This window comes from Mustela erminea, chromosome 17 (genome assembly GCF_009829155.1).
Source record: "Mustela erminea isolate mMusErm1 chromosome 17, mMusErm1.Pri, whole genome shotgun sequence".
Taxonomy (NCBI): Eukaryota; Metazoa; Chordata; class Mammalia; order Carnivora; family Mustelidae; genus Mustela; species Mustela erminea.
The window spans coordinates 1,847,714-1,875,604 of NC_045630.1; the positions used below are offsets into that span (position 1 = coordinate 1,847,714).

Consider the following 27,891-nt stretch of genomic DNA (forward strand, 5'->3'; position numbering starts at 1 on the left):
CAACTCTAAAGGATGTATCTTAAGCTACATGAATGTAAATAATATAGCCTAGATTCATAGTGTAGAACACGGAGAATTTTTTGGCAACAGCTCATATTGTAAAGCAGGATCTGAGATGCATTTGAGAAAAGAAAATATAATCATTAACAAAAAATCATGACCATAACATGTATAATTTTGTATGAAATTATATATAATTATATATAATTTATTAATTATTAACTAATATTAATTATTAATTAATTATTAATTATATAATTTCATACAAATTATATATTTGTATGTTCATACAAATTATATATAATTATATATATATATATATATATATACCCAGTAACACCTGGCCATGGGGCAAGACGGGATTTCAACTGGCTTTTACCAGGTCCCTATCCTGTTGGAAGAAGTTAGCCACATTGGATGAGTGTCTGCTTGGGTCATCGCATGCATGGAGAGAGGTCCTGCGGCCACTCCTACCAGCCACACACTGTTTGCTCCTACACAATCTGTGCCTTTAAGGAAGGTAGCATGTCACTGGGAGAAAACATACACGTGATGACTTTTAGGTAGTGTTAGAAAAAAAACAACTAAGCACAAAACTGCATGTTGTAGACCAATCTTGCAGTAGGAGGCCACAGGTCTGGACCAGCTGTGAGAGGACTAGTTATGAAAGAAGTTGGGGGCAGGGGTGACTGAAATGGATCTTAAAGATCCAGAGAATCTCAGTAGATCACTAAGAAGGTTAGGGTGGGAGGAATCTCGCTCCGCTTGTTCAACCTGATATCAAAGATGTCAGCAGCTAGTAGTCTGCAGCCAGTAGTCTGGTGATTTTTTTAAATTAACAATAGAGTGGTCACTAAAAAAAAAAAAAAAAAAAAGCATCAAATACAAGATATCTTGGGGGGGGGGGGTCCAGTACAAAGAGCAACACTGAAAACCAAAGAATAAAAAATAAATTTAAAATATCAGTGCAGACTATCTCACTCTTCTCTCTTTTGATTTGGTCCTCATGAGATGCTCCATGCGGAAGCCAGCCAGCTGGGAACAAGAGACAGAATGGGGGGCCGAAGGTGGGGGGTGTGGAGGCAGTTAAATAGGACGACCTTCATTTCCAGAAGGTGAGAAGCAGGACGTTCTCTGTTTGGGGCTGAGCCCCCCCCGCCACTACTCTGTGGGAGTTGGAAAGCAAGAACAACAGCACTTTTATGAACTTATGTCTAAGAAAGCACCCCTAGAGGCACCGGAGGGCGAGGGACATAAAACTTGCAAGGAATCAGAGGCAGTAGGAACACATGGGTCAGGTTTCCACTGTATTTAAGGTCAGCAGGTACAGCGTGGAATTAGAACTGGAAATGGAGTCAGGATAGAGAGCAAAACCGGACATCTTTACATTCCCTAGCAATCCTCTCCCCCATGGTCCATGAAAAAGAGAATAAAACACTGAGCTATGTAAGGCACAGCCGGAGCGGGGGCTGCAGGGGTGGGTGAGGGGCACAGCGGGAGCAGAACGAGCTTGCCGGTCTTGCCGAAATCTTTCCAGATGCCGCGAAACAGACGCACTTCATCTTCAACACCACGTGATACGTTCTGGGGACGGATCCGAAGGGTCCAGTAACCCCTGAGCAGCTGAAGAATTTTCTTCCACGAAGGGTGCTTTAATATGGATCATTGGCACTGAAAGAAAAACAGGGGAACAGAAATTAAAATAAGGAGCTTAAAAACTGGAAAACTGAACGGTGGTCAAATGTCAGAAGAGGAGTGGAGGAAATGCGTTTCAGGTAGGTTTGGACAAGACATTCACTAAAGCAAAGGAATGAGAAGCAAACCGTAGAGCAACGCTTCTCACACTTGCGGGTGCTTCCACCCAGAGGCGGCGTGAAAATGCAGACTGATTAGGTGGGTCTGGGTGGGGCCCGAGATGCTGCCGAGCCCTGGTGATGTCCCCGCTGCTGGTCCATGCACCACACCTGGAGGCGTTTCTGGGGCACAGCCTTTGTTTTCAGATCGGATGAGTATGAGGGGCATTTTAGATGGATTCTGAGCAGCGGGCAGTCAAGGAAAAGCGGTAGAAGATGACAATGCTCAAATAAAAAGGGAAATTAGAGAAAAATCAAAACTCACGCAAGGTACGGTGGTGATTCTAAATGCCTGATTCTGGTGGGTCATGAGTTAAGGAAACGGAGACGAATCTAGTTTCATGAAATAAACCACACCTTTTTGTGTGTGTGACACCGTTGTCTCCTTGCAGGGGAGGGGGAAGGGGTGGGGGAAGAAAAGCCAAACTGAGCGGGTCTTATTAGCACCTTTCCAAGGGAGAACTGGATTCTGAGACTCTGCTCTCATGATGACCTTCCAGGGCAGACCACGGTTCAGCAGCTGCAAACGCGCTTGCCGACACAGAGATAAAAATGTTTCTGAAAACAAAATTTCACATAGGCCCTCCACTGACGTTGGCATTGTATCTCCCTGTGTGTCTTGGGTGTAACTTTTACCCCGGCAGAATTTAGACACTGGAAACCAAATGAGGTGGTAAACAGAACCAATTTGCAGAACAGTAAAAATAACCTGGCAAGAACTGAAACCACAGGTGCCCTAGGAGTCGGTCATTCACCGGTGAAGAGCTTTGAAGGAGAAGCACCCAGGGCTGTGTGGGTTGGCACCAGAGCTCTAGAAACAACGCTCCAGTGTTTAGCGTTATGGTTCTCATTTTATGTTTGGCTTGTTCTAGAAACACGCTCTGCTTCTTCCGTCCCACCCATCGTCGGTGCCATCACAAATGGTTTCGGGGAGAAAAACCATCACATCGCTGGGGGAGGAGGGTGTCTGGGATTCGGGACTCTTATCAGTGAGTCCAGAGTTCTAGAAGCATAAGGATGCAGAGTGTGACCTTCGGATCCAGGTGGGTACAAATCTCAGCTTTGTCATTCATTCACGACCTCAGACTAGACATTTTGTTTCTCTTTGCCTCTGTTCCTTTACCCGAAAAATGAGAGTATTAATAGTACTTCTCCCCCCCCCCAGGCTTGTAGGCAACATGGAAGGATTTCAGACACCTATAACACCCAGAGAAGTGTGCAGTGTGGAACTGATGCTTCATAAATGTTTACAATTATCTTAACCATGTCACTAGCTCAGGGCCAATGGGAACGTGACTTAACTAGCTCAGTTATAAAGAAAGTTGGATCATGATGTCCATCAAGATCACTTCAATACCTAAAATTTTATAATTCTATGAATTGAAGTCACCTTGGTCAATAAATGAGAGTTGTCTCGAGGCACCTGGGCAAATAATGCTCCTTGGCTAGATCCTTCTAGAACATCTGGCGATGCATTCAGGACCTACCTCGATGGGGCCAACCTTCCTTTCCAACTTCTATTCACAGCTCCTCTGCACCCTGAACGCCCCCTGAATACACTGTGCCAGCCCCATGCCGTAGCATGTTTGAATCATTTCCCTGTAGTCCTTCTGCCCTGCTTCTCATCATACACCTAAATGCCATCCATTCTTCAAAACCAACCCAGGATCCACCTTCTTGGTAAGATTTTCTGTATTGAAAAATACTTTAACACAGTACTTTAACACAAAGAAAAAGTACTTTAAGACAGAGTTCATTGTCCATCACCATCCTCTGCCTTATATTTTTCTGAAAATAATTTTTTAATTTATTTTTCTGTCTTCACTACTCAACTAGATAAAAATCTCCTTGAGGTCTGGGCCAAGGACTCACTCCTGCTGGTGTCTCGGTCAAGCTTAGCATTGTTCCAACACAAAAGTACACCATAAACAACTATTGACTGATTCATTGTCAGAATCAGTGAGCCATTACACTTTATACGGCAATTAGCTGAGTGTGGTAATTAACTTAATGCTAATACTCTTCCTGCCAGCCTCTCTTCCTGTCCCCCAAAATCTTCTAAAAAGTTGAACTGGTCTGCTTCCATCTAGTGACAATTAAAAAACAGGTGGTTCCTGTGATGAGAAAACAGCTCTGGGTGGATTGTGCCAGGAAAGACTTTCACTCAATGGGTGTGAGCATGAAAGAAATCTCTACATCTTGTGGATTTCCTGCCCACAGAGATAGGGAGCCCAACCCAGAGAAGGGCCTAGTTCCCCACTTACAGCACTGAACAGAAGATAGGACAATAAAATAAACTAGAACGTAAGAACCTCCACGAACCTGACGTCCTTATCCAGTCATCCACTTCCTGTCTCATCTAGCCAAGCCTTTATAAAGACATGGCCTACCTGCTCTGTCTCCACTTCCTCACCCCCACTGAACCCTCCAGCCTGGCTATCAGACTTCGGTCATGACCTCAAACACAGAACAGTCTCTGCACTGATACCCTTGTTACATCCAGTGGGAACTCACTGGTTCTCCCAGCAGCCCTGGAAACCATTTCTACTTCCTTCTTTCCTTGGCATTCGTGACCCAGACTCTCCTCATCTTCCTTCTGCCTCTCTGGCAACTTCTCCCCATCCCCTTTCCTTCATCAGTCCTTTCAATACAGATGCCCCCGGGTTCCCGCCCCTCCCCCAACCTCTTCTGCTCTCCCACTCCACGTGCTGCCCAGATGACTGTACCTGCTCCCAAAAAAGCAGTTAACCTCCTGGAATGTGAGAACCCCCAAATCCACTCTCCTGCCCCAAGGTGGCCGCTGTGCAACAAACTGAACCAATGAACTGTGGGTGAGCCCCAGATGCCTAAAGCTCAACACAGACAGAACCGAACCTGTCACCTTCACCTGCACCCTCACTCTCATTCTTCCGGGTTCCCTTCTCAGCAAATAGTACAGAGTAGACAGTGACCACCCACTTGTTCCTGACCAAACCCGTGATGACCTCTTTGATTCTTGTCCCTCTCACTTCGCCAATTAATTACCACATTCACTTGATTTTACCTCTTACCTCAGAACTCAGACTCACTGTTCTTTCTCTAGATGGGAACCATCAGCTTTAACCTAATAACTTCAAGTGCCTCCAGAACTGCTCTTCGCCTCCGGGCTCACCCAGCTCCCCTATTTGCAGAATGATCCTTGTAAGGTGAAAATTTCAGCATGGCATTCACCTGCTTTACCCCCAAAGACCTCCTTAATAGGACTTATAAGTTATGATCTGGCTTATGTTGCCTTATATCTCCCCCATTTCTCATTTTTTAATATTTTATTTAAATTCAATTTAGGGGCGCCTGGGTGGCTCAGTGGGTTAAAGCCTCTGCCTTTGGCTCAGGTCATGATCCCAGAATCCTAGGATCGAGCCCCGCATGGGGCTCTCTGCTCAGTGGAGAGCCTGCTTCTCCCTCTCTCTCTGCCTGCCTCTCTGCCTACTTGTGATCTCTGTATGTCAAATAAATTTAAAAAATTTTTTTAATTCAATTTAGTTGACATATAGAGTAGAATTTAGTGACGCGTCAGTTGCCTACAACATCCCGTGCTCATTATATCACATGTGCTTCCTTAATGCCTGTCACCCAGTTACCCCATCTCCTCCTACCCCCGTCCCCTCCAGCAACCCTCAGTTTGTTCCCTGTAGTTAAGAGTCTGAGGGCCAAGACCAGGCTAAAAGGAACGGCCTCACTGGGGAAGCCACAGGCAGAATTCATGTTCCCTACCTCTTCCACGTTTCTGAAGGTCAACGCTTAACAGAGAAGTAGTCATTGACTTTCCTGTAGCAGGCACGGAGGCCTGGGGTCCAGAATTATACCTTTTTAGGGCCTGGGATTTATTGGTTTCTCATTAAATGCTTGATGAATGTTTCACAAACACTGTATTTGGTATTGCCCTTATATTTCTCTAGGACAAGAAGAGACACATCGTCATGCTTCCAATCCTTACAGAAAATTCAGGGATCATCAGAAAGAGCTCCCTTCACGTAGCTGTCCTTTCTTAACAGGGCATCATTTGTTCATTCATTCATTCATTCATTCATTCTAATCCCTTGACCCTAAAGCAAAACCACTCACGCACATAGAAGCCAGAAGCACAGTTTTTAAAAGAGGCTAGTAGATTATCACTTTATACGGAAACTGCATTTGAGTGAGACCTCATGTAGCTACCAAGGAGTTGACATGTCTGACTGTAACAGGAAGTATCTCAAGGAAGGTGGAGAAAAGATCAACAGATGTAGAAACTTCTCGCTGATGAAACTTACCTTTCCCGGGACTCTTTACCTAAAAATAGAAGAAACAGAAAAATGGCATCAGCGAGAGCAGATAGTTCCTTTTTTTTTTTTTTTTTTTTTTTTTTTAAGTAAGAGCAAAAGCAGAGTCCCATTCCCAAAATTGGCTTTTGGGGTGTATTGCGTATTTGTTGGTGAACCCCATCTGTGTGTAAGGAGATTTGAGATGCCGGCTCTGTGCTAATTCAAACTGGTGTGTACTCGTGCGCAACAGACACATTGACACAGACGCTTCTGCATTCCATCCCATCCTCTCTGCTGGTCGTAAAGACAGAAGTCTAGCTCCAACTGCCGGACAGGCAGACCCGCTCCACCCAGGCACATGCTTACCCCCTCCCGCCTGCCATCTCAGCTTACCTTCAGATTCCCCCCTAAGAGACTTGGGGGCTGGAAGTATGTGTCATTACATCTCACACCACCTCGTCTGGGAGAATCCACAAAGAAATTTCACTCGGGTCCCAGTGGTAGGATTACTCACTCATCTGAGTAACTGATGTGTTTTTAACCTTACAAACACAGCGACATCATGACCAGTTGCGCTCCCTTCTTTGATTGGCTGCCGGGAACCAGACCCTGAGCTAAGACCCTTTCCTAGCAAGTGTACAGGATTTCATGACCTACCTTCTTGTGTCCCAACTCCACCTCTTGCTCGAACTTCTTTTCATGCCCTAAATTTTAGCCTTCCTTTTCTTACCTATTTTTAAACTGATTTTTAGCTTACTATGTGGAATGCATTTCATAAACCATCTTACATTGTTTCCAAAGACAAAAGAGTGTAACTAAGTAGATTAATGAACAAACTGCAGAGTTAGACTCCAGAGGAAATAAAAGCAAAAAAAGAAAAAAATATCTTTTTGAGAAACAAACAAATCACTGGGAAGCACTGTGCTTCTGTGGTGATTACGTGAAGCTCTGGAATCATCCAGTCTGGATGCGAACCTGCTTTATCAGCTGTGCTGTGTGTCCGGATAGCGGCTTAGTCTCTCCGGCCACAGTTCCTCCATCTGTGGAAGGAGCGTGATAACCACATCTTCCATACCGAGTTGGTAAAATAAAATGTATTCCAAGTATTTAGGCCAGGGCCTACCACACACACAGTGCTCAGATGTTGTTTTAAGCATTTAAAATGTTAGGCTTTACTCTTTTACACATTTCCTCCAAAATTCAGCCTTCTGATAACATGGGCTGAAGACATTTGACCAAGGAGAATGAAATCTGAGCTAACTTCAGGCTCTGTTTATCTTCGTATAAATACATTTTCCTTTTAGGACCAACGACACACATAACAAAATGCGAGCAAGAATCTGTTACTACTGAGAGAGGTCTGCTTGAAGAAAAAGGAACTAAGGGGCACGTGTTCAGTTTCATGTCCTATTCTAACCCTGTGGGTTGGTTTGGGTGGGGAATTCTTCCAACCAAGAGAAAACAGAGAGCCTCATTAATCTGAAGACTGTCACTGTTGAGGTCCTCTGAGGGTGCGGATCTGATCTCTGATTCTGGCCCCTGCCAACATGGGATGTGAGACATCTGGCCTTAAAATCCGTGCCTCAGTTTCCTTATTTACCAAAGGGGGCAATGATAATGACTTATGAGAGAATGATTATCTAGGGGACGAACGTGTTTCTAGGCAACCCATTCAGAGGGACATGCATTTCTGGAGCCTGGATTTATTTCTCTTCCAGAACAATGAAGCAAAACATGGATATCAAGGCAATTAGGGCAGGTGCCAAACTGTAGTTTTAGTAGATTTCTCTGAGGACAGGACAGGAGTCAAGAACATAGTCGTTTCACTGGGTAAGTAGGTTTTAAATATTCGCCTGTCTTCTTTTTCCAGCTTGCTGCACCCCAAACACCTGGGACATCCTTGGAGTTGATAACTACTATACACATGAGACTTACTGCATTTAACTTTTTTTCTTGTAAATGTGTCAGCTGCACTGTCAGAAAAGCTCTGGGAGGTTAGCCTGGGAACCTAACCATCACCCTAACACCGTTTCCATAGGAAAAACATTCTTCTTGTTGCAAAGAACTAAGTGACAATTGCAATCTTTGGAAGATGAAGTCACTTGAAAATTGGAGCTAGCAGAAGACGTTCCGCAGATGAAGTCTATTAAAATGCTACATTAAAGGCACCCGGCTCCCCTACAGAGTGAGTGATTTTTGGGGCTTCTGTTCTCTTTGCTGGCATACGTGTATCTAGCCTCACTGCCCGTTATCCGTTTCCTGTTTGCCCCACACTTAATCCCACAGCAGGGGCATGTAGTTTTCACGTTATCAGTTTGAGATCTTGTACAGAAATGATACCAACGTAAAAAAGTGTAAAAACAACCCCACTGCTGTTCTCACCCCTGCTGAGACAACCGCCTTTGCCAGCCAACCCCCGCCCTGCACCCCACACCCTGCTACTGAATGCAAGTAACTTCACTCTGGTCTTTTGATTCTACTAACAGTTATTAAAGGACTTTGGAATTTGGGACTATGCTCCTTAATAAGGTGACTCACAGCCCCCAAATCCTTAAAGGTTGTTTAGAGAACAGCCCCCGTCTCCCAGAGGGCTGTGTGTAATGGGCCACTGCATTCTCTACCCTTCAAGAGGACTACTGGGGTCAGGCTTTGGAGTCTCAGTGGAAAAGATCATCAGTGGTGGGAGAAAAAAAAAACCCTCTTTCTTCCCATGCCTTAGAGTAGTACTTGAGTGCGTCATATTGTACTGTACGATGATGGGATCCAGTCTTAGCAGAATTCCCAAGAGCAGGAGCAGAGATATTCGAACTGCTTGGTGCCCTCCCTTGGCCCTAAGGAAGTGCTTGCATGTCAACAGTGTCCCCTTCCATCATCTTTCTGGGTCGGTTATAAAACTAATCTAGTGTCATTCTTAAACTGGGGACGAAAGATCAGATCACAGGAGAAGACCATTAGGGTTGGGTAGTAAATATTCCTGCCACTGGTGGTGAGGATGGGTGAGGGGCAGCCCTTAGAGACCGCACTCACCGAGCAGAATACAGAGTAAATAATCAATGGAAGTAAAATTAAAATGGCGATGAACTGACTCCATAGAAAGGCAACACCAAACAGCTGGTTAGCAGTTATTTCGAGGTCACCGATGGCCTCTGAACTTAAAGCAGCGAGAGCTCAAAAGCTGGTCTTGTCCCTGAACTTCCTAGTCTTAAATGTTTCCGCCGGGTAAGTTTGGCCAGATGTGGCGGTGCACACTCCGGGCCTGCCGCAGACTGTGGGCCTGTAACCAGCAAGTCGGTCCCGGTTTAGGGTTTGGACACACTTGCGGGGAGGTGAGGGGAGTGGGGCTGTTGTTTTCCCCAGTGCTGTCCCCCGCACTGTTCCAAGCAGCAGCTTCTCAAACAGCCCTCCTCATTCGCTTTTCCTCCCCAGGCCAGAGTCGGGTGGGGGAGGGGGGGAGAATGCTGTGCATTGGGTTAAAGCTGTATCCTCCGTGAATAGACATTGGGGAGAAAACGTGAGGGTTTCTTTCCAGGGACAATGCAATTCCCACACGTCAGAAGACAGACAGGTGTGTGACTCAGGTTTTGGGGAACAGTGCCTTAAAAACCTTATTGGTCATTAGATTCCTTCTCTAGTGGAATTGTAGCACTGAGATCAAAGGCATTTAGGGTCTTAGAGGACAGAGATGATGCATCCTTTTTTCAGAATTTAAGAAGAGCAAAGAGCCATTAAAACATCTCATTTGTCTGTTATCACCCTGGCATGGTACCTTGAAGACAATAGGCATTTTTAAAAGGTTCGTCAGAGGATAAGCACAAATCAGCCAACTTGTATTCATGGAAGTGTGCATGGGCTGTTTCACACACCCCCAGGGATGCTGGTGACAGGACACAGAACTTGGTATCCCACTTCAGCTGAACTGATCATACTTAATTTCCTATGGGTTTCTGTATTTTTTTCCACTTTGAATTGTGTTACTTTCCTATGAAGGTGAACTCACATACCTTTCTTTAATCTTCTTGCCAGCCAAATGATAAATGCCAGCCCAGCAAAAGCAGTAACCATGACTGCCACCGGAATGAAGATAGGATTATAGTCGCCTTCCTTGATCATTGAGAAGCTTCTGTCCACTTCTGAAAGAGAGATACAGAGCATGAGACCCCGGCAGTACTCGCTCAGAGCACCTCATGACGTTAGGCTTTGTTCCTCCCTACATCTCCTAGTAAGAGCCCACGTGACGTCATTCGACAGGTGAGGACACTGGCATGGGAGGGACCAAGACGAGTCTCCGGCAGAGGGAGAGACAAGACAAGCTTTTCTACCCCAATGCCTATAAATTCTTAATCTCCAGATTTGCAGTTCACGGAACTCCCAGAAGAAGTACCTAAAAATCTTGGCAAAAAGTGGTCATCGTTGTATTTATTTCCATGACCTTGTTCAATAGTTGGGACTCAATGATGCTGAGAAGACCTAACATGTCTAATATGACTTCAAGAAAAATAAAAGCCAGTGATCTGAACCAGGTAACCTATCTGTCAATGGAAACTATTAATGCTTTTATTTTGAGACAGCTGTGGAAACAAATGTATTTGTTTGCATGGCAAGGACCTACACTAAACTGTCTTTCAAGTGATGTGGACTTACCATGTATTTCTAGTTTCTTTACACATAAGTAGATGGATACACCTCTATCCTCTTGAAAGAGTGAGCTGAGTTTATTTGGGAACTTTTATTGAAAAACTACCCATATGAAAAAACTATGTTCTGTTACCACCGATCTAATAAATGTACTTTTATCTATTAGTAGAATGTCTGTGTCCCTTATTCTTCGTGTTACTTTGATGAATCTTTCCAAGGTGCATCCACCTTCACACCCAAATGTATAATAGAAAATAGGCTCAAGTTCCCAGATGACCCAAACAGAGGACAACTTTTTAATTCACCTTATTTAGCATGGGCACTGTGTGGAGTGGGGGGGGGTGGTCCATGGAAACGAGGAAGACATGGTCCTTCTCATTCACAGATTAGGAAGGCATCAGCTTAGTGATAACAGAGAAATATCTGCTATTTTGGGAATTAGGGGGTCACTAGTGACCTTTGTAGAGACATTTAAATGGACTAATGCAAATGAGATAGTAGTGAAATGGAAGAATGAGTAAGAAATAAGTCAGAGACAGTGCCTAGCTGTTAAGATAGGAACATCTAACACTAAGCATCTAGTGCCTAGCTGTTAAGATAGGAGTTGAAAATTGGCTGAAGAGAGAAAAGGCTGTCATTGAAGGAAGACATAAGAACAGCCCAGGATTTTACAGTAAATTAATGTGTACAAATTTATCTTTAGGCCATACACACTTAACAATGAAATTTAAAGGTTTAATCTATCTTCCCCACTCTCTTCCCATTCACCAGTTCCATTTTTAAATATTCATTATAGCGCGACAAATTTATTCACTTTGACATTTTGGACTAGGGCTTGACCAGATTTCAGATGATCCACAAAGAGCTTTCCTCTCCCCAATTAACTCCGTTCCTTCTGAGCAGCTGAGGGTGCACGTGAAGGTAGAGCTGAAGTTCCCCAAGGGGTGACTACCATCGATAGCCCCCAAATCAGGGGCCTTCAAAGGCTCACACTGAATCACTTCGATGAAAAAGGAAAGTATTTCTGAGTATTTCTGAGCAGAGACCCTCCCTTGACCAAAAGTTTTTAACCAAAGTCTCTTGACTCAACTGTGGAACCACCTGGCTGAATCTAGACATTTATTATCTCTAAAAAGTTAGTTCTGATAATGCCGCTCCCAGACTTTATTTCCCTGATGGTGATGGAGAGTGGTGAGTCAGAGGGGAAGCCAGGGGCACTGACAGCCCTTGCTGGGGGGAAGGTGGCAGAGGGTAGAGTTGTTGCTGCCCCAGTCCTGGTAATTCTCCAGCACTGCTGGAAGGGTACCATGCTACATGGCCTTGGACATGACATGGAGATGGACAAGAGCAGTCAGGGAATGTGCTCAGTGAGGGCACAGCATTCCCACCCTGTCACTTGATCTAAAGCAAGCAGTGTTGACAAACACCCCAATTCTCTGAGGCGAGTCACTCAACTTTAATAAAATTCAGCAGGTCGCTCAACTTAGTTCTATGATTTCAATGTGATTTTGATAACTTTTTGAGAATTAAGCCAGTTAAAATTGTGAATCCACTGCATAAATGTAGAAAGTGTAACCAAAACTTCACAAGTTCAGATGCCACCAGTTTTCTCCCATATAGGGATAGTCTTCTTGAAGGTTAAAAAAGAAAAACCCACCATATTTCAAATGAAAAAAAAAAAAGAGAGAGAGAGAGAGATCAAGAGACTGTGTGTTTTTCACAGCAGCTGTTATTCCCCTGAGAGTTCACAGAGGAGGAAAGGTAAAAATGATTTTAAGAATAAACCAAATAAAACAATCAAAAACCCTACTGAGGCACCTGGGTGGCTTGGGTGGTTAAGTGTCTGACTCTTAGTCTCAGCTCAGGTCTTGATCTCAGTCAGGGTTGTGAGTTCAAGCCCTATGTTGAGTACACAGGGCGTGGAGCCCACTTTAAAACAAAAAAACAGCAAAACCCCCCAAAACCAGAACACCAAAACTGTCAACCCCCTGGGAAGGAATTTGGTTGGTGTTCAATAAGATGACACAAAAAAAGGGTTTACTGAGAGGACAGAACAACCAACATTTAACTGAGGTTCAACAAGACTGACAATTTATGCCATGACAATGAGAAAACTAAAATAAAACAGTATAATCACACCACGTATTATTATTTTTATTAATTATTTTTATCAACATATACTGTATTATTTGCCCCAGGGGTACAGGTCAGTGAATCATCAGGTCTACACACTTCACAGCCACACCATGTATTATTGAAAATTGTGTATATACTGTGAGATGCTTTCAGAGGTATTTGGTTGTTTTTTTGTTTGTGGTTTTTCTTTTCAATTTAAGCAACAATAATCCCTTTAAAAAACATCACAGTGTGATCTAAGTTAGATTAAACTGTGTTCCAAAGAGGACAGAGACTTCTTAGCAAATCTCTACTGCATTTTCTTAGTCCATAAACCCAAGGAGGCCATGACAAAACCTCTGGTTTGAAGAGTTACTCACCTTCACAGTTTGGTTCTTGAGATGACCAGTTTCCAGAAGGTCCACAAGTGGTTTCCTCAATCCCAATGAGCTCTGTTCCCTCAGAGCAGTTGAAGGTGCACCTGGAGGAATAGCTGAAGTTCCCCAGGGGGTGACGACAGTCCATGGTCCCCAAATCAGGGGCTTCCAAAGGCTCACACTGAATCACTGCAGTAAGAAAAGACACAGTACTGGCTGGTGTGAAGAGGACTTGATGTCTGGGTTTAACTCCTAGCTCTGCCTTGGCACACGGTGAATTAACCCTTCCAGGTTCGGTCTCTTCATCTGTGAAAGAGGAATCACGGGCGCCTGGATGGCTCAGTGGGTTAAGCCTCTGCCTTTGGCTCAGGTCGCGACCCCAGGGTCCTGGGATCAAGTCCACATCAGACTCCTTGCTCAGTGGGGAGCCGCCTTCTCCCTCTCCCTCTGCCTCTCCCCCGCCCCCTGCTCATGCTCTCTCACTCTCTCAAATAAACAAATAAAATCTTTAAAAAAAAAAAAAAAAAAGAAGGAAGAAAGAGTAGTCATAATGACTCTATTAACTTCCTAGAGCTGGGGTGGAAATTAAAAGATCTAATGTAAGTCAAGGCCTTAGAAGAGAACCTGGCTCATAGGAAGTCCTAATTAAACACTAAGCTAAGTCTTTTTATTATTGTTGGCATTATCTGAATGTTTAAAACTACATAGGTTTACATGGGAATGATTAGCTCAGTTTGGAAATAGCTGTCACATCAGAGTTCCTAGGTATATTAGAATGCTGGGAGCAGGAGATGTGGAAAAGAGTGGGGAGGCTTTAGGAAGCATCAGCCTTGAGTCTGTCTTCACCCTTTCTAGGTCCTACCTTCAGCCCCTTCAGAGACTATGTCCCTGACTTGTGGTTCACAGTAGATCAAACTGACTTGTGGTTCACGGTAGACCAAACTGAGCCTTAGAAATAGTGATTTCACATTTGTAGGGCCTGCCATGCCATTTGAGGAAGTACTTCAAGTCTTGTGTCCTATTGATGATCACATTTGAGCCATCATTGTGACTTAGTTTTGAGATTTCAATGAAGAATGGACTAGAAGCATTAGAAAATTTTTATATTTTCCATATACAGTACAAGTCCAAATTAACTTACTTTCTCCAATTTAACTCATACCTGTAAGCACATGCCTAATATACTCCAGGCCTAGTCTCATCTGCCATAGGAAGCAGTAAGTAGTACTTACTGATCTCAAGCGTCAGTCTCCCAGGGACTACAGACAAGCGCATGGATGACGCCAACGAATGTGGGGCAAACAAGAAAGAAACATGTGCGGCAATTGAAACAGGGAGCAGGGAGACTTAGTTTGCCTTAGGGTCCAAAGAAAGCGCTCTGGGGAAAAATGGTTCCTGAAGTATGTCTTAAAGATGAACAGGTGTGGGGCGCCTGGGTGGCTCAGTGGGTTAAGCCGCTGCCTTCGGCTCAGGTCATGATCTCAGGGTCCTGGGATCGAGTCCCGCATCGGGCTCTCTGCTCAGCGGGGAGCCTGCTTCCTTCTCTCTCTCTCTCTGCCTGCCTCTCAGTGTACTTGTGATTTCTCTCTGTCAAATAAATAAATAAATAAATCTTTAAAAAAAAAAAAAAAAAAAGATGAACAGGTGTGTTAGCCATGTCAAAATGAGAGAGAAAGCCATGAGCAAGTCAGTGGGATACGAAGCACACATGAGAAGTGTGGAGAACGACAAGCTTTGTGATGTTACTAGAAGGAAAGAGGATGCAGGGGATGATGTCAATGAGATTAGAAAGAAAGGTGGGAGGGGCGCCCGGGTGGCTCAGTGAGGCAAAGCCGCTGCCGTCAGCTCAGGTCATGATCCCAGGGTGCTGGGATCGAGCCCTGCATCGGGCTCTCTGCTCAGCGGGGAGCCTGCTTCCTCCTCTCTCTCTGCCTGCTTCTCTGCCTACTTGTGATCTCTGTCTGTCAAATAAATAAATAAATCATTTAAAAATAAAAAAAGAAAGAAAGGTAGGAGCTAAGGCAAAATGCTGTTATCTTTTTTCAGGCATTAAATGAGTACCTATTATGTATTAAGCATTTCTCTAAGCTGGAGAAGTTCAGGTTTCATCCTGTAGGACAAACAATAGTTAGAAATTAAAAGGTGGATATAAGCGTGATGTTCGTTTGATTGTTTTTGATTAATCAGCCTACCTATAGTATGAACAGTATTTTTAAGTGGAGCTAATTTAACCTGGTAAAACTCAACTAAGAAATTAAAGCAATAATCTAGGAGGAATGGGGGCACTAGTAGCAGCATTGGTAAATAGGAGGATATTAGGGAAACAGTAAGTTATAAAAATGAGCATTGTGTTACTTTGCATAAATGTAAAGGGAGGTGAACGAGCTTCATACCAGAGTACTCATGTAAATGGTGGTGCCCCGTAATGAGATAGAAACACAAAAAGGAAAGCTGGCCGGGACAACTGATTTTATAATCTTTGGGGCATCGCAAAAGATATGCTTAGCATATTTGGAATTCAGGGCTGGACAAAGATTTGTCAGTCCAAAGCTCACATGAATTTGTGAGTCCACAGAAGTTGGTAAGTTTAACCAAAGTGGGGTCATGTAGAATCCCTGGACGAAAAACAGAATGACATAAAATGAGAAATAATGGTAGTATAAGGGCTTGGGCAAGTAAGTGCCCATGAAGAAACCCAAGGAGAAATGCTTAGAGGTAGAAAGAAGGCCAGAAAAGAATAATAAAATGAAAGCTGAGACAAAAAAAAAAAAAGTAAAACGTTTGAAAGAGAGTGAAATGGACATGCCAATGATATAAGAATTTAAAAAATAAAATATAAAAATATTAAGGATAAATAAATAAATAAATAATAAAAATAAACTTCAGCAGTAGAGTGAAAGTACTGGGTAAGAATTGAGTGAAATGAGTAAGACCTATTCTGGTTGGTTGGCATTGAAATTTATTTTGGCTTTAATTCTTTACCCTTTACAGACATTGCTTTTCTCTTCTTATAATTTTCTATACTGTGCACCAGATGCTTCAACCATAGTTTTGAAACTCAATCAATATCAATCAAAGGATTTGATATTTCTTTCAGTAGTGAGTTGACTGGGTCAAAGACTCCTTGACTTTGAGTCTATGTACTCTTTGCTTTCTGTTTCTACCACCATGACTGTGAATGATTTCAGTAGACTCCTACTGATTCTGTCCATCTTCTCTTTCTGTTCTCCAGTCCATCTTACACATTGCTTCTAGGAATAGTGCCCAAATGCAGGTGTTAAGATACTAAGTGACCTCCTGCTGTCAAGGAAAGGCCAGATTCTTTCATTAGGTACTTAATTCCAACTTACCTTGCTTTCCATCAAATAAAATTATGAGCATATATAACTTCCACTAGCTAATTGCAAATCCTTTATGGGCAGAATCTGTAATAGATTTGCTTTTCTATCCCCCAAAATCATAGCCCAAATAAATGTGTTGGATTTATTACCATATTTCTCTCACCTATATTTTGTATCATTATGTGAACTTTTCTTTTCAGCCTCGCCCTGTCATAATTTTGAGGACTACATAGAAATTAAGAGTACCTAATAGGTAATTTAACCTCCTAACTATAAATGACAATGTTTCTTTCAAGGTTTCTACTTCTAATGAAACCGACAAGTTGGCAGGATTGAGTCCCCTAAGAACAGGAATCTACCAACTGCCTTCTTTGGGCGGTTTGCTAGAAGTGGACTGAAGTTTCATGCTGACTTATGAAACCATTCAGGAAACATAACCACATTGTGCAAGCATATTCTTCTGATCGAAAGTTCTCATTTCTCGGAATGGCTAGTATCATTTTGTCCCAGTCAACCTCCACAAGCTACAGGGACCCCTGTGACTATACACAGCAAGAATCAAGTCAGGAAGGGGCTTACCAAATTGACACTGAGACCCGTAGAAGCCTACATCACAGCTGCAGGTGGAATTATTGATGGTTTCCACGCACTCTCCATGGTTGCTGCACGACCAGGGCTGACAAGAAGCTTTAAGGGGGTGCGGGGGCCAGAAATAAATTATATTAACATGATTACTTCTTAGTCCTCATAGTCATTTCTTCAGGTATAGGTAAGTTTTTGGCTGCAACTATTTGGAAGGCAGCTATGCTAACCACTATACCACCAACGCAGCTGCAACTATTTGAATGAACAGGAAAGGTTTATTTGCACATTCATAGCTGTTTTGCAATAAAACCATATGCTAGAATCTTTTAATTTATGCGATATACTGGCCGTATAGCCACAGACATATGCATAGAATGAATTTGCCAACGTCAATACTCTATAGCATTTTGGGGAAACTTAGTTTGTACTCTGAAACCCTTAGAATCGCTTTGTTTTAAATGTTTTAAGTAGGTTAGTGATGACCTAGCCTCAACCATTTCTGCAGTATGCCTGGCAATCCCTTCTTTTATAGAAAGTACTAGAGAAAGAAAGAAGTCTGCACTTGCTAAATCAGTAGAGAGCCCAATATGCAAGAGAGCAAATGAACTGTGTTTTCACTGTTGACATATGACTTGGGAAAACACTGGCTGTTTTGGAGCTGAAAACAGAAATCTCCATCCTCCACAAATAACGAAACACAGCAGTATTTCGTGCTATGGAAGGATATAACATTAAGCCAAGAAGGAGGCATGAGCATAAAGCCCCGACCTTACAGCGAGGAAACGGAGGTCACGTGAGCCCGAACTCCCAGCCAGATCCATCTCTGCTTCCACTTCCCTGCCTTACTCCTTCACACACTTACATACTGACAGAAGTGGATTTCGAGGTGTCATTTCTGGGTGTTAGGAGCAGCCTCACACACCAAAAATGCACAAAGAGGACCTGATTTTTATTTTATTGTTCTTTTTCTAGAGCACTGGACTTATTTTTAGAATGTGCTGGAAGCTGCTCCCCTCCCTGCCATCCCTCTGGGATGAGTCCCATCGCTCTCCCCACTTTGGCCCCGCCTTACCTGTGTAACAGAGGGCTCTCTTTTGTTTGTAGCAGGAGTCATCATTCCACTTTCCTGCGTCTTTGACCCTCTTGATGTAGATCTCCACACAGTCCTCTTTGGACTTCCTGTTGTTGGGCTCTCCATTTCCCCAGTTCTCTGCTTCTTTGGTAAGAGACTTGTTGGTTCCCACCCAAGTCCATATCCCTTCTACCTTCCGGATTCCTATCCAGTAGTAAGTGTTGATGAAGGGAAGTGTCCTCTCCAGGTACTCAATTTCCCCCTTGTTTTGTATGGCAACTAAATCTGTGTAATTTTCTTGGCAGTACCTTCTAGCCTTTGCCCAGTTCATGGGTTTTTCAGAATAGTGGTAAGTCCAGCCATTGGTTCCATCACGTGCAAGGAAATCTGCAAGACATGAGTGTGAATTATACAGGCTCACGGTTACAGCCGAAAAGAAGCGAGAAGTAATCCAGACTGAGCTTGCCACTTAAAGATGACAACACCAAGACCACAGAATCAGTCATTTGCAGATTTGAGGTAGAACCTAGACCTTTGGTTCCTAATCACTTTTCACAGTAATATGTAATACTTTCTGCTCACTTCTCTATTTTAGACAAATTTGGTAGCTTCTAAGATTTTATTTCATAACCTCATTTTCCCCCAAAATTCTTCCAAGTGAAATTTAATCACCATATTTTAGAAATCCATATTTCTTTTTCTATTTCTGTATAATTATATATCCTTAAAATGTATTGCCCACTCCTTTTTATCACGGGATAATTTCCTAAAAGCTAACATTTATGTTTCTATGGGAGAAGTAATATAAGGACAGGAATAACAACATACTTTAAGTATTCTCTTTCATATCAAAAAGGTAATCTTTTACCACAGGAAGAGCTACTTCTGGGAAATCCTCCATACATAGCTCAAGCTATTAAAAAAAAAACTATTTTTTTTAAAAAAGAGTAATTTACAAAACTAAATGCTGCAGGATTATGAAATTTATTTAGATCATGTTCTGTACACAAGGATACTCAGCTGATGGCGTTTAATAATCATAGGGTGCTTCAAATATGAGGGCTTTGACAAGACTGAAACAAACACATAATTATGCAATGACCTCATGGTATTATATGCCATTCGAAGCATGGTATGATCTATGTGAAACACTGTGTTACCGTTAAGGTAAATGTTTTTGTGGCCATCAATATCTATTGAGTTTTCATTGTGTAGGGCAAAAGCCATGGAGAAATACGAAAGAAAACATAGATCCAATCTTCACAGTCTCCTAAAGATTCTGAACAAGGAATAACAGACGTAAAGAAAACATAATTAATCTTGATCCAATTAAACATACCAGAATTGAACAGCGAACTGAGAAACAGATATGATTAATGAGTAAAGAATGTAACAAAATACACATTTGGAACAGAGTTTTGAAGGAACATTCTACCAGGATATAAGTTCTAAGAGGGAAGAAACTGTTTGGTTCGGTGCTGTATCCCCAGGGCCTAGAACAGTGTCTGACACATCAGAGGGACTTGTAAAAACATTTGTTGAATGAAAAGAGCACTAGCTTTGCAGGTGACATGAGGTACACATGGCGTAAGGAATGTGTCAGGGCCAGAGGAAAGCACATTTGCTTGGCCAGAGCTCAAAATCTAAGCTGGGGGTAAGAAGCACTAGCTTACTTAGGAAGGGGAAAGAAGGTTCAAAACAAGTGCTGGAGAATCTTCAAGAATCAGACATAAAAACTCACCACACCAATGGGAGAAGAAATATATATATGCATATATATATATTTAAAATAAATATATATATTTAAAATTACATTTATATATAAATTTAATATATGTTAATATATTATATAATAAATATATTCTATATAATCAATATATTAATCAATATATTATTAATATATAATAAATACATTATACATTAATATGTGTAAATTTATAAATATATTCAAAATTAAATTTAAAGGTTAATTTAAGTTATATATATATATATATTCTGACCTTCAGGAGCTCACACTTTCATTGTAGAAATGATGCTGATGTGCACTAAACTACTGAAGGAAAACAAGAGCACCAAGCACCCAGCTGGCTGAGTTGGAAGACATGTGATACTCTTGACCTTGGGCTTTGAGTTCAAACCCCATGTTGGGTGTAGAGATTACTTGGAAATAAAAATCTTAAAAAAAAAAGAAAAAAGAAAGAAAGTTCCCTGCTAAATATTTGGTATGGACTGTAAGTGTCCCATCAGATATTTCTTAATTGACTTTATTTCTTCATAATTAAGACTTTTGTGGAATTATCAAGATCTAGACCATCCAACAAAGGTGTGTCAGGGTTAGGAGGTTTCTGGGGGAGGTACTAAAAGTAACAGGAAGAAAAAGATGTTTATGAAAAGGATAGAACTAACAACTATCTACCTCATAATCTTCCCTGCAATTGCATGCACTCGGGGGATATTTAAGGAGACTAAGCACAAGTTAAAGAAGGGCTTAGCAATAAACAAATACTGTCACATACCACAGCAGAGCATGGCCCAGACCCACACCTTGACGGAAGGCCGCGAACCCCTCTGAAAGCCGTGACATCTCCATGGAAATATCTGCAAAGAAAATACAGAATTATAGTTAGATTTATATTCTTAAATCGCAAGTTTACAGCACCTTAAGGACGGGGTTGCAACCTTCTTAGAATTCAAAATAAAATACCTCTGCTCATGAACCCTGTCTGAAGTGAGAGGTGTCTTAGATGTGCATGAAAAAAGTAGCATTAAATTTGCTTCAAAACTGTTACAGAGTTGTAGCTTTTCTTTTGTTGCTTTTTTTCCACCCTTACCTTTTAGCCTCACGTTGCTGATTATTACTACCCTGATTCTTTTCTACATTTCAATAATTTTTGTACTTTCCGCTGAGTTGTTAGATGAAACTATTTTATATTTAACATGTATATTTTTAAAGTGTTCTCTTTTTTTTTAAAGGTTTTATTTATTTATTTATCTGACAGACAGAGATCACAAGTAGGCAGAGAGGCAGGCAGAGAGAGAGGGGGAAGCAGGTTTGCTGCCAAGCAGAGAGCCTGATGCGGGGCTCCATCCCAGGACCCTGAGATCATGCTGCTAGCTGAAGGCAGAGGCTTTAACCCACTGAGCAACCCAGGCGCCCCTTAAAGTGTTCTTCATTGTTTAATGAACTATTGATGTCTGAGATTAAAATGCTAAAATCTTAAACTAGATTACAATGGTTCAATGCTTCAAATACTTAAAAAGTATTAGCTAGCCGGGCACCAGTAAGAAAAGCAGTTCATTTCTTTTTCACTTTAAAAAGAAATACATTTTGCAGAATCCAGACCACAAGTTCTCTGCCCACCTTAAAACCATATCTTCTGAATTTATTGCCTCTCAGGTAGCCCCAGTGTTTGGCTGCAAAACTGCCTATTTCAACAAGATAGAATTTCCTCAAGGATCTCACCAGAAACAAGTCAATGAGGAGAAATCAGCACATCTGAGATGAAGGATTCTAGAAACACCCTTTAGACTCAGCATTTTTAATTCTTGGCTTTGTTAAAACCAAAAATGAAGCATCTCGTTTCTTGTCCTTTGCCACCTGTCTCCGCAATCCCAAGGGGGTTCTATCTGAGCACCTGGAAATCTTTGAGGCTGAGAAGCTCACCATGGCTTTATTTGTCCTTCTTGAGTTCTTCTGGAACGCAGCCTCTCCACTCAGCACCAGGGTGTCTGGGTCCTCGCCCACAGCTAGGTGTGCTGCGTTTGGGGAGGCTGCGTGGAGGCCACCAGAAAGGGTTGCTTTTTTTTTTTTTTTCATTTCTCAGACTGAGTCTCACATCCTCCTTCCCTCCCCCTACCTCCCCCCCCTTCTTGCTCCCCTTTCTCCACCCCTTTCCTAACTGGCTTCTGTCATCACCCTGAGAGAGAAGGAGCTGCTGACCAGCGCCTGTTGTTAGATTCTCGCCTCCTTCCCTGTTTCCATCCTTCCTGCCTTCCTGCTTTCCTTCCCTCCTGCCTTCCTGCCTTTCTGTCTCCTCCTCCTCCTTCTCCCTCTCTCTTCCTCCCTTCCTCCACTCCACTCCGTTCTCTCTCTCTCTTTCCCTCCTTTCTTCTTGGATAAACCCTGCACTACCTCTTGGCTATCCATGGTAACAGGTCCCAGATAACTGCAAAAAACACACGATCAAAACAGCATTTGGCACCAATTCCCAGTGCCGGCCCAGCTTCAGTAGAGGATTCCTGCGCCCTCTTTCCTTGCGTGCCCCCTCCTGGAGGTCCCTGGCAATGGCACCTCCTAGAGCTCGGCCCTAAAGAAGGCAAAGCCCTGGGGAGATGTCTGCCCTGGGAAGTTTGGGGCCCTAGAGCTTTTTTTATTTCTGGAGTGTAAAATGTAAAGGAAATAGACTGCATATGAAATTAGGACCTATATGATGGAAAGGAAGAGCGATGACAAAATTAGATTTTTTATATATATATTTAACATATAATGTATTATTGGTTTCAGGGGTACAGGTCTGTGATTCATCAGTGTTACACAATTCACAGCACTCATCATAGCACATACCCTCCCCAATGTCCACGCAGCCACCCTGAGATTAAGAGTCTCTTATGGTTTGTCTCCCTCCCTGGTTTCATCTTGTTTCATTTTTCACTCCCTGCCCCTATGATCCTCTGTCTTGTTTGTCAAATTCCTCAAATCAGTGAGATCATATGATAATTTTACCTCTCTGACTTATTTTATCATAGTAACCTCTACTTCCATTCATGTCTTTGCAAATGGCAAGATTTTGTTTTTCAGATGGCTGCATAGTATTCCATTGTGTATATATGCCACATCTTCTTTATCCATTCATCTGTGGACGAACATTTAGTTCTTTCCATAGTTTGGCTATTGTAGACGTTGCTGTTATAAACATTTGGGTGCACGTGCCCCTTCGGATCACTACGTTTGTATCTTTAGGGTAAATAACCAGTAGTGCAATTGTTGGGTCATAGGGTAGCTCTATTTTCAACTTTTTGAGGAACCTCCATGCTGTTTTCCAGAGTGGCTGCACCAGCTTGCATTCCCACCGACAGTGTAGGAGGGTTCCCCTCTCTCCGCATCCTCGCCAGCATCTGTCATTTCCTGACTTGTTGATTTTAGCCATTCTGACTGGTGTGAGGTGATATCTCATTGTGGTTTTGATTTGTTTTTCCCTGATGCCGAGTGATGTGGAACACGTTTTCATGCGTCTGTTGGCCATCTGGATGTCTTCTTTGCAGAAATGTCTGTTCATGTCCTCTGCCCACTGGTCTTGGCTGGACGTTCTTGCTGATCTTCTGGGGGAGGGGCCGTGGCCGTGATTCTCAATTGTCTTTGCCGCAGGCGGAACCGCACCGCTCTCGCCCGGGGCCGGGCTAAGCGATCTGCTCGGGTTCGCGCTCGGAGCTTTTGTTCCCTGCGCGCTTTCCGTACCGCGGTGGACGACGGGAAAGAAGATGGCGACCGCCCAGTCTCCCCCGGAGGAGCCCAGAGCTCGGCAGCTCCTCAGCGTGACTTCGGACAAAGGCTGTCAGTCCCTCCCATCTCCCGGTCTGGTCTCGGGCCACGCTCCGAGCGCCCCGGCCGGTGACCGAGCGTTTCTGTCTCTGGCGCGGCCCGTGGGGAGCCTCCAGACCCCGCGGGTCCTGCCGCGCAGCCTCGCCGCTGCCCCTGGAAGAGGACGGAGGGTCTCCCCGGATCTGCCCCTTGTGGGGTCTCTGCTGAAGACCCGCGGCCCGACTGTGCCTCAGGCCATGGTTTACGGCAACCCCGCGCCGAGAGCCCCTCCTCGGCCTGTCTCCGCCCCGGCTGCCGGGAGCTCTGCCGCCCTCGGACATCCCGTCCTCCTGCGACCGCGAGGGACCCGAGACCACACGGTCCCCACGAGGCCTCCACCCCGCGGAGCCCCTGGAGCGACGCCCCCGCGCGCAGACCTCCAGCCGCTGGGATTTCGGCCGCGCTGCTCTCCCCTGCTGGTAAGTGGGCGACGGAGGCCCCTTCCCCGCGGTCTGTCCGCCCGGATATCACCTCGGGTCACGTCTCCGCGCGTCCGACCTTCCAGAAAGTGTCGCTTGTCCGTTCCGGGAGTCGCTGCTGTTCTTCTCGTCACTTCGCGTTGGGTCCGTAGGTGCTCAGGATGGTCCGTTGGGTCCGTAGGTGCTCAGGATGGTCCGGTGGGTCCGTAGGTGCTCAGGATGGTCCGGTGGGTCCGTAGGTGCTCAGGATGGTCCGTTGTGTCCGTAGGTGCTCAGGATGGTCCGGTGGGTCCGTAGGTGCTCAGGAAGGTCCGTTGGGTCCGTAGGTGCTCAGGATGGTCCGGTGGGTCCGTAGGAGCCCAGGATGGTCCGGTGGGTCCGTAGGAGCCCAGGATGGTCCGTTGTGTCCGTAGGTGCTCAGGATGGTCCGTTGTGTCCGTAGGTGCTCAGGATGGTCCGTTGGGTCCGTAGGTGCTCAGGATGGTCCGTTGGGTCCGTAGGTGCTCAGGATGGTCCGGTGACTGTCCCGCGGAGCTCCTGGGACCAGATAAAATTTAAGTCTCCCACTCCTCCGCCATCTTGCCGCTCCCCTCGCATATTTAAATTTTAAATCTTTTTTTTTTTTTTTTTAAGATTTTTATTTATTTATTTGACAGAGAGAAATCACAAGGAGGCAGAGAGGCAGGCAGAGAGGCAGGCAGAGAGAGAGAGAGAGAGGAGGAGGCAGGCTCCCTGCCGAGCAGAGAGCCCGATGCGGGACTCGATCCTAGGACCCCGAGATCATGACCTGAGCCGAAGGCAGCGGCTCAACCCACTGAGCCACCCAGGCGCCCAGCATATTTAAATTTTAGAAAAATCAGTAACAACAGCAGTAGCTGGGGAACTTGACCAACACAGTCCACGGGTCACCTTACCGAACATTCCCGAAGGCTAAGCACTGCTGCTCCCCAGCAGGCACTATCATCATCCCCATTTAAAGCAGTCTCATGGAGCTTCAGAAAGTTGTGCTTGGTCACAAAGCTAGAGAGACGCACAGCTGGGATTTTGAACCCAGGCCAGTCAGCTCTGAAGCCCATGATCCCGATGATTAGGAGGCACATCTTCTGCCAGGGCTCTGGAAGACAAGTTGAAGTGGGAACAAACCTGGAGCCAGGGAGCTCCATGAAGTGCCTGTTCCTACTATCATACCCTGGAGGAATGTCTACACTTGTATTTCTGAGTCTCCTCCTTCAAGTCTCTCTTGACCCTTATCCAATCAGGCTTTCAGTCACACTGATTTCCTGAGACTGTTCCCACCAAGGTCTTCCGCTTCAGAAAAGCCAGCAGCCAATTCTCTGTGCTCATGTTATTTGTCCGGTCAGCCCCTGGCTCTCGTCCTACTTCATGGACTGTTCCTTCTCTGTGTCATTTGTTGGGCTGCAGTTGTCTCTCCACTCTGTAAATCTGCAGGGTGTGCCAGGGCTCCCCACGGATTTCTTCTTTTCTGACTTGGTGATCCTAGCCATCACCCTGAAGAACATCTAAGTGTTTGATGACTGCCACGTTTCTATTTCCAGCAAGGACTTCCCAGCCACAAATGCCTACCTGATCATCTCCATTCAGTAGTTTAAAAAGCTTCTCAAATTTTACTAGAGGGACCAAAACCCAGCCACGGATTGGGCAAGGCTAAGAAAACAAATGAGAGGTCAAGGCAACCAGAGACTGAAAGTAACCGGAGGAAGTGGTATCCCCCGGACTGAAGATTCAAGGGAGGAGACGGTGTTATCAGGATCCAGTGAGAATTGCAACCCATTAAGAGCTGGAGCGGAGGAGATACCGCGGCTTCTGGAGAGAACAGCTGCACAGGGAGAGGGTGGGTGACTGCTCTCGCCTCTTGCTCTTTGATCTCCTTATAGGCCTCTTAATAGTCAAACCAATCAGACACCAGCCCCATGAGGCACTCTGCAGGGCTCAGCCTCTGGGGCACAGGGCAAGGAGGCCTGAGAATGGACGGGCAGTGAAGGAGGGTAGCAGAGGGGAAGAAAATAACCAGCATGAGAGAGCACAAGTGAGACCCTGCAGTGGCCTCTCATCCCACACAGAGTAAAATCTGTAGTCCTTACTCTGGCTCACAGAATCTTACATGGTCCAGCACCCGCTTCCTAATCATTTTTGTCCTCTGAGATTTCCATTTTTTTTTTGTAACCTCAGCCAGTCATTTAAATAGGGTATTAGAATCCACCTAGAAATTAAAAATATTACAACAGGTGCGTTTTCAGGATATTCATCTTCTGTATTTTCAGAAGCAGAAGGTCCAGCATTAATAAATGCCATTGAATAAATGGGTAAATAAACCCCTTTTGGGTCATAAACTGCAAATATCCTTTTCTTTCTTGAAGAAAGACTTAAACTTTTTTGGTCTCCTTATTTTGTTGGATATCTTTTTTTTTTTTTTTTTTTACCAAAACAAAACAAAACTTTATTTACAATTGAAAACTTAAACAGAAAATCTTGGATTTTGAATCTGTGACACTTCCAAGGTCTCTTGATCAAAAAGGGCCGCAGCAGGCAGGGAAGCAAACACAGGGGCCAATCCGGATTATCTTACTCAAGAGCATCACCCAGAGCAAGGAAGGCCCACAATGGCAGAGAGGTGAAGGTCTGATCAGTCTTGCTCTGGACTACATCTCCCCACACTGTGAGATCACCACAGGCAGCTTGGGCTTATTGTTGGGGCCTGTGGGAACATTCTCGATCTTTCGCATCACTAGAAGTCCATCAATGATTTTTCCAAACACTACGTGTTTCCCATCCAGCCAATCACATTTAGAGCAGGTGATGAAGAACTGACAGCCATTTGTACTGGGACCACTGTTTGCCATGGAAAGCAGGCCTGGAGCTGAGTGTCTAAGTTTAAAATTTTCATCTGCAAATGGCCCCCGGTAAATACTGGCAACTCCAGTACCATCTCCATTAACAAAATCCCCACCCTGAATCATGAAATCCTTTATGACCCTGTGGAAGGTGCTCCCTTTGTAGCCTATCGGAACCCCATCTTTTCTGAATTCTCCAGTGCAGAACTGCCTAAAATTCTCGGCCGTCTTAGGCACAACGTCCGCAAACAGCTCGATCTTCATGCGGCCAACTTCCTGGCCGCCAATGCTGACATCAAAGAACACCACGGGATTAACAGGGCTTGAATTTGCCACCGCCATGGCTGCGACCCGGAAGCAGAAGACCTGTTGGATATCTTTTTGTTCTACTTGTTTGTTGGACATTCTTATTCTTTGAAAACCAAGATCCAGGGCTTTCTTCAGAAAGCTGGTCTAGGTCATCTGACATTCAAGCTCCAGACTTGCTCCATGTTTATAGGATGCGCCAACAGGTCCTAAAAGGAGAGACCTTAGGTCCATCCAAAGTTGGGTTTTAGAGGGAGGAGTTATTTAGTGACATTGTCAGATAGACACTCCGTTTATTCACTTTTCTATACGTTTTTAAATTCTGGCCTTATATCAAGTTAGATTTCTAAAGGACTCAGGGGGTGCCTAGGTGGCTCAGTGGGTTAAGCTTCTGCCTTCGGCTCGGGTCATGATCCCAGGGTCCTGGGATCAAACCCCTAATCGAGCCCCACATCGGGCTCTCTGCTCAGCAGGG

General features: G+C 44.2%; 2 protein-coding genes across 6 annotated transcripts; both read right to left on the reverse strand.

The window, feature by feature from the left end:
- Positions 1–833: 833 nt before the first annotated feature.
- SELL (selectin L) lies at positions 834–22,184 on the reverse strand. Of its 5 annotated transcripts, none has more exons than XM_032317824.1 (9): positions 22,161–22,184; positions 20,778–20,859; positions 18,262–18,648; positions 17,184–17,291; positions 13,267–13,452; positions 10,138–10,266; positions 6,146–6,164; positions 2,301–2,411; positions 834–1,671 (listed from the first exon to the last, which is right to left on the reverse strand). In XM_032317824.1, exons 2-9 carry the CDS (start codon positions 20,788–20,790, stop codon positions 1,653–1,655), a joined length of 972 nt encoding a protein of 323 aa, XP_032173715.1. In that variant the 5' UTR covers positions 20,791–20,859; positions 22,161–22,184; the 3' UTR covers positions 834–1,652. The 5 variants fall into 5 exon arrangements, with proteins under 5 accessions (XP_032173715.1, XP_032173711.1, XP_032173710.1 ...); XM_032317820.1 differs by lacking the exon at positions 22,161–22,184 and adding an exon at positions 21,926–22,093 and having other exon boundaries at positions 2,301–2,384; XM_032317819.1 differs by lacking the exon at positions 22,161–22,184 and adding an exon at positions 21,926–22,093.
- A 4,494-nt stretch (positions 22,185–26,678) lies between these two features.
- LOC116576059 (peptidyl-prolyl cis-trans isomerase H) lies at positions 26,679–27,471 on the reverse strand. The gene has a single exon (XM_032317825.1). It carries the CDS (start codon positions 27,450–27,452, stop codon positions 26,919–26,921), a length of 534 nt encoding a protein of 177 aa, XP_032173716.1. The 5' UTR covers positions 27,453–27,471; the 3' UTR covers positions 26,679–26,918.
- Positions 27,472–27,891: the final 420 nt, after the last annotated feature.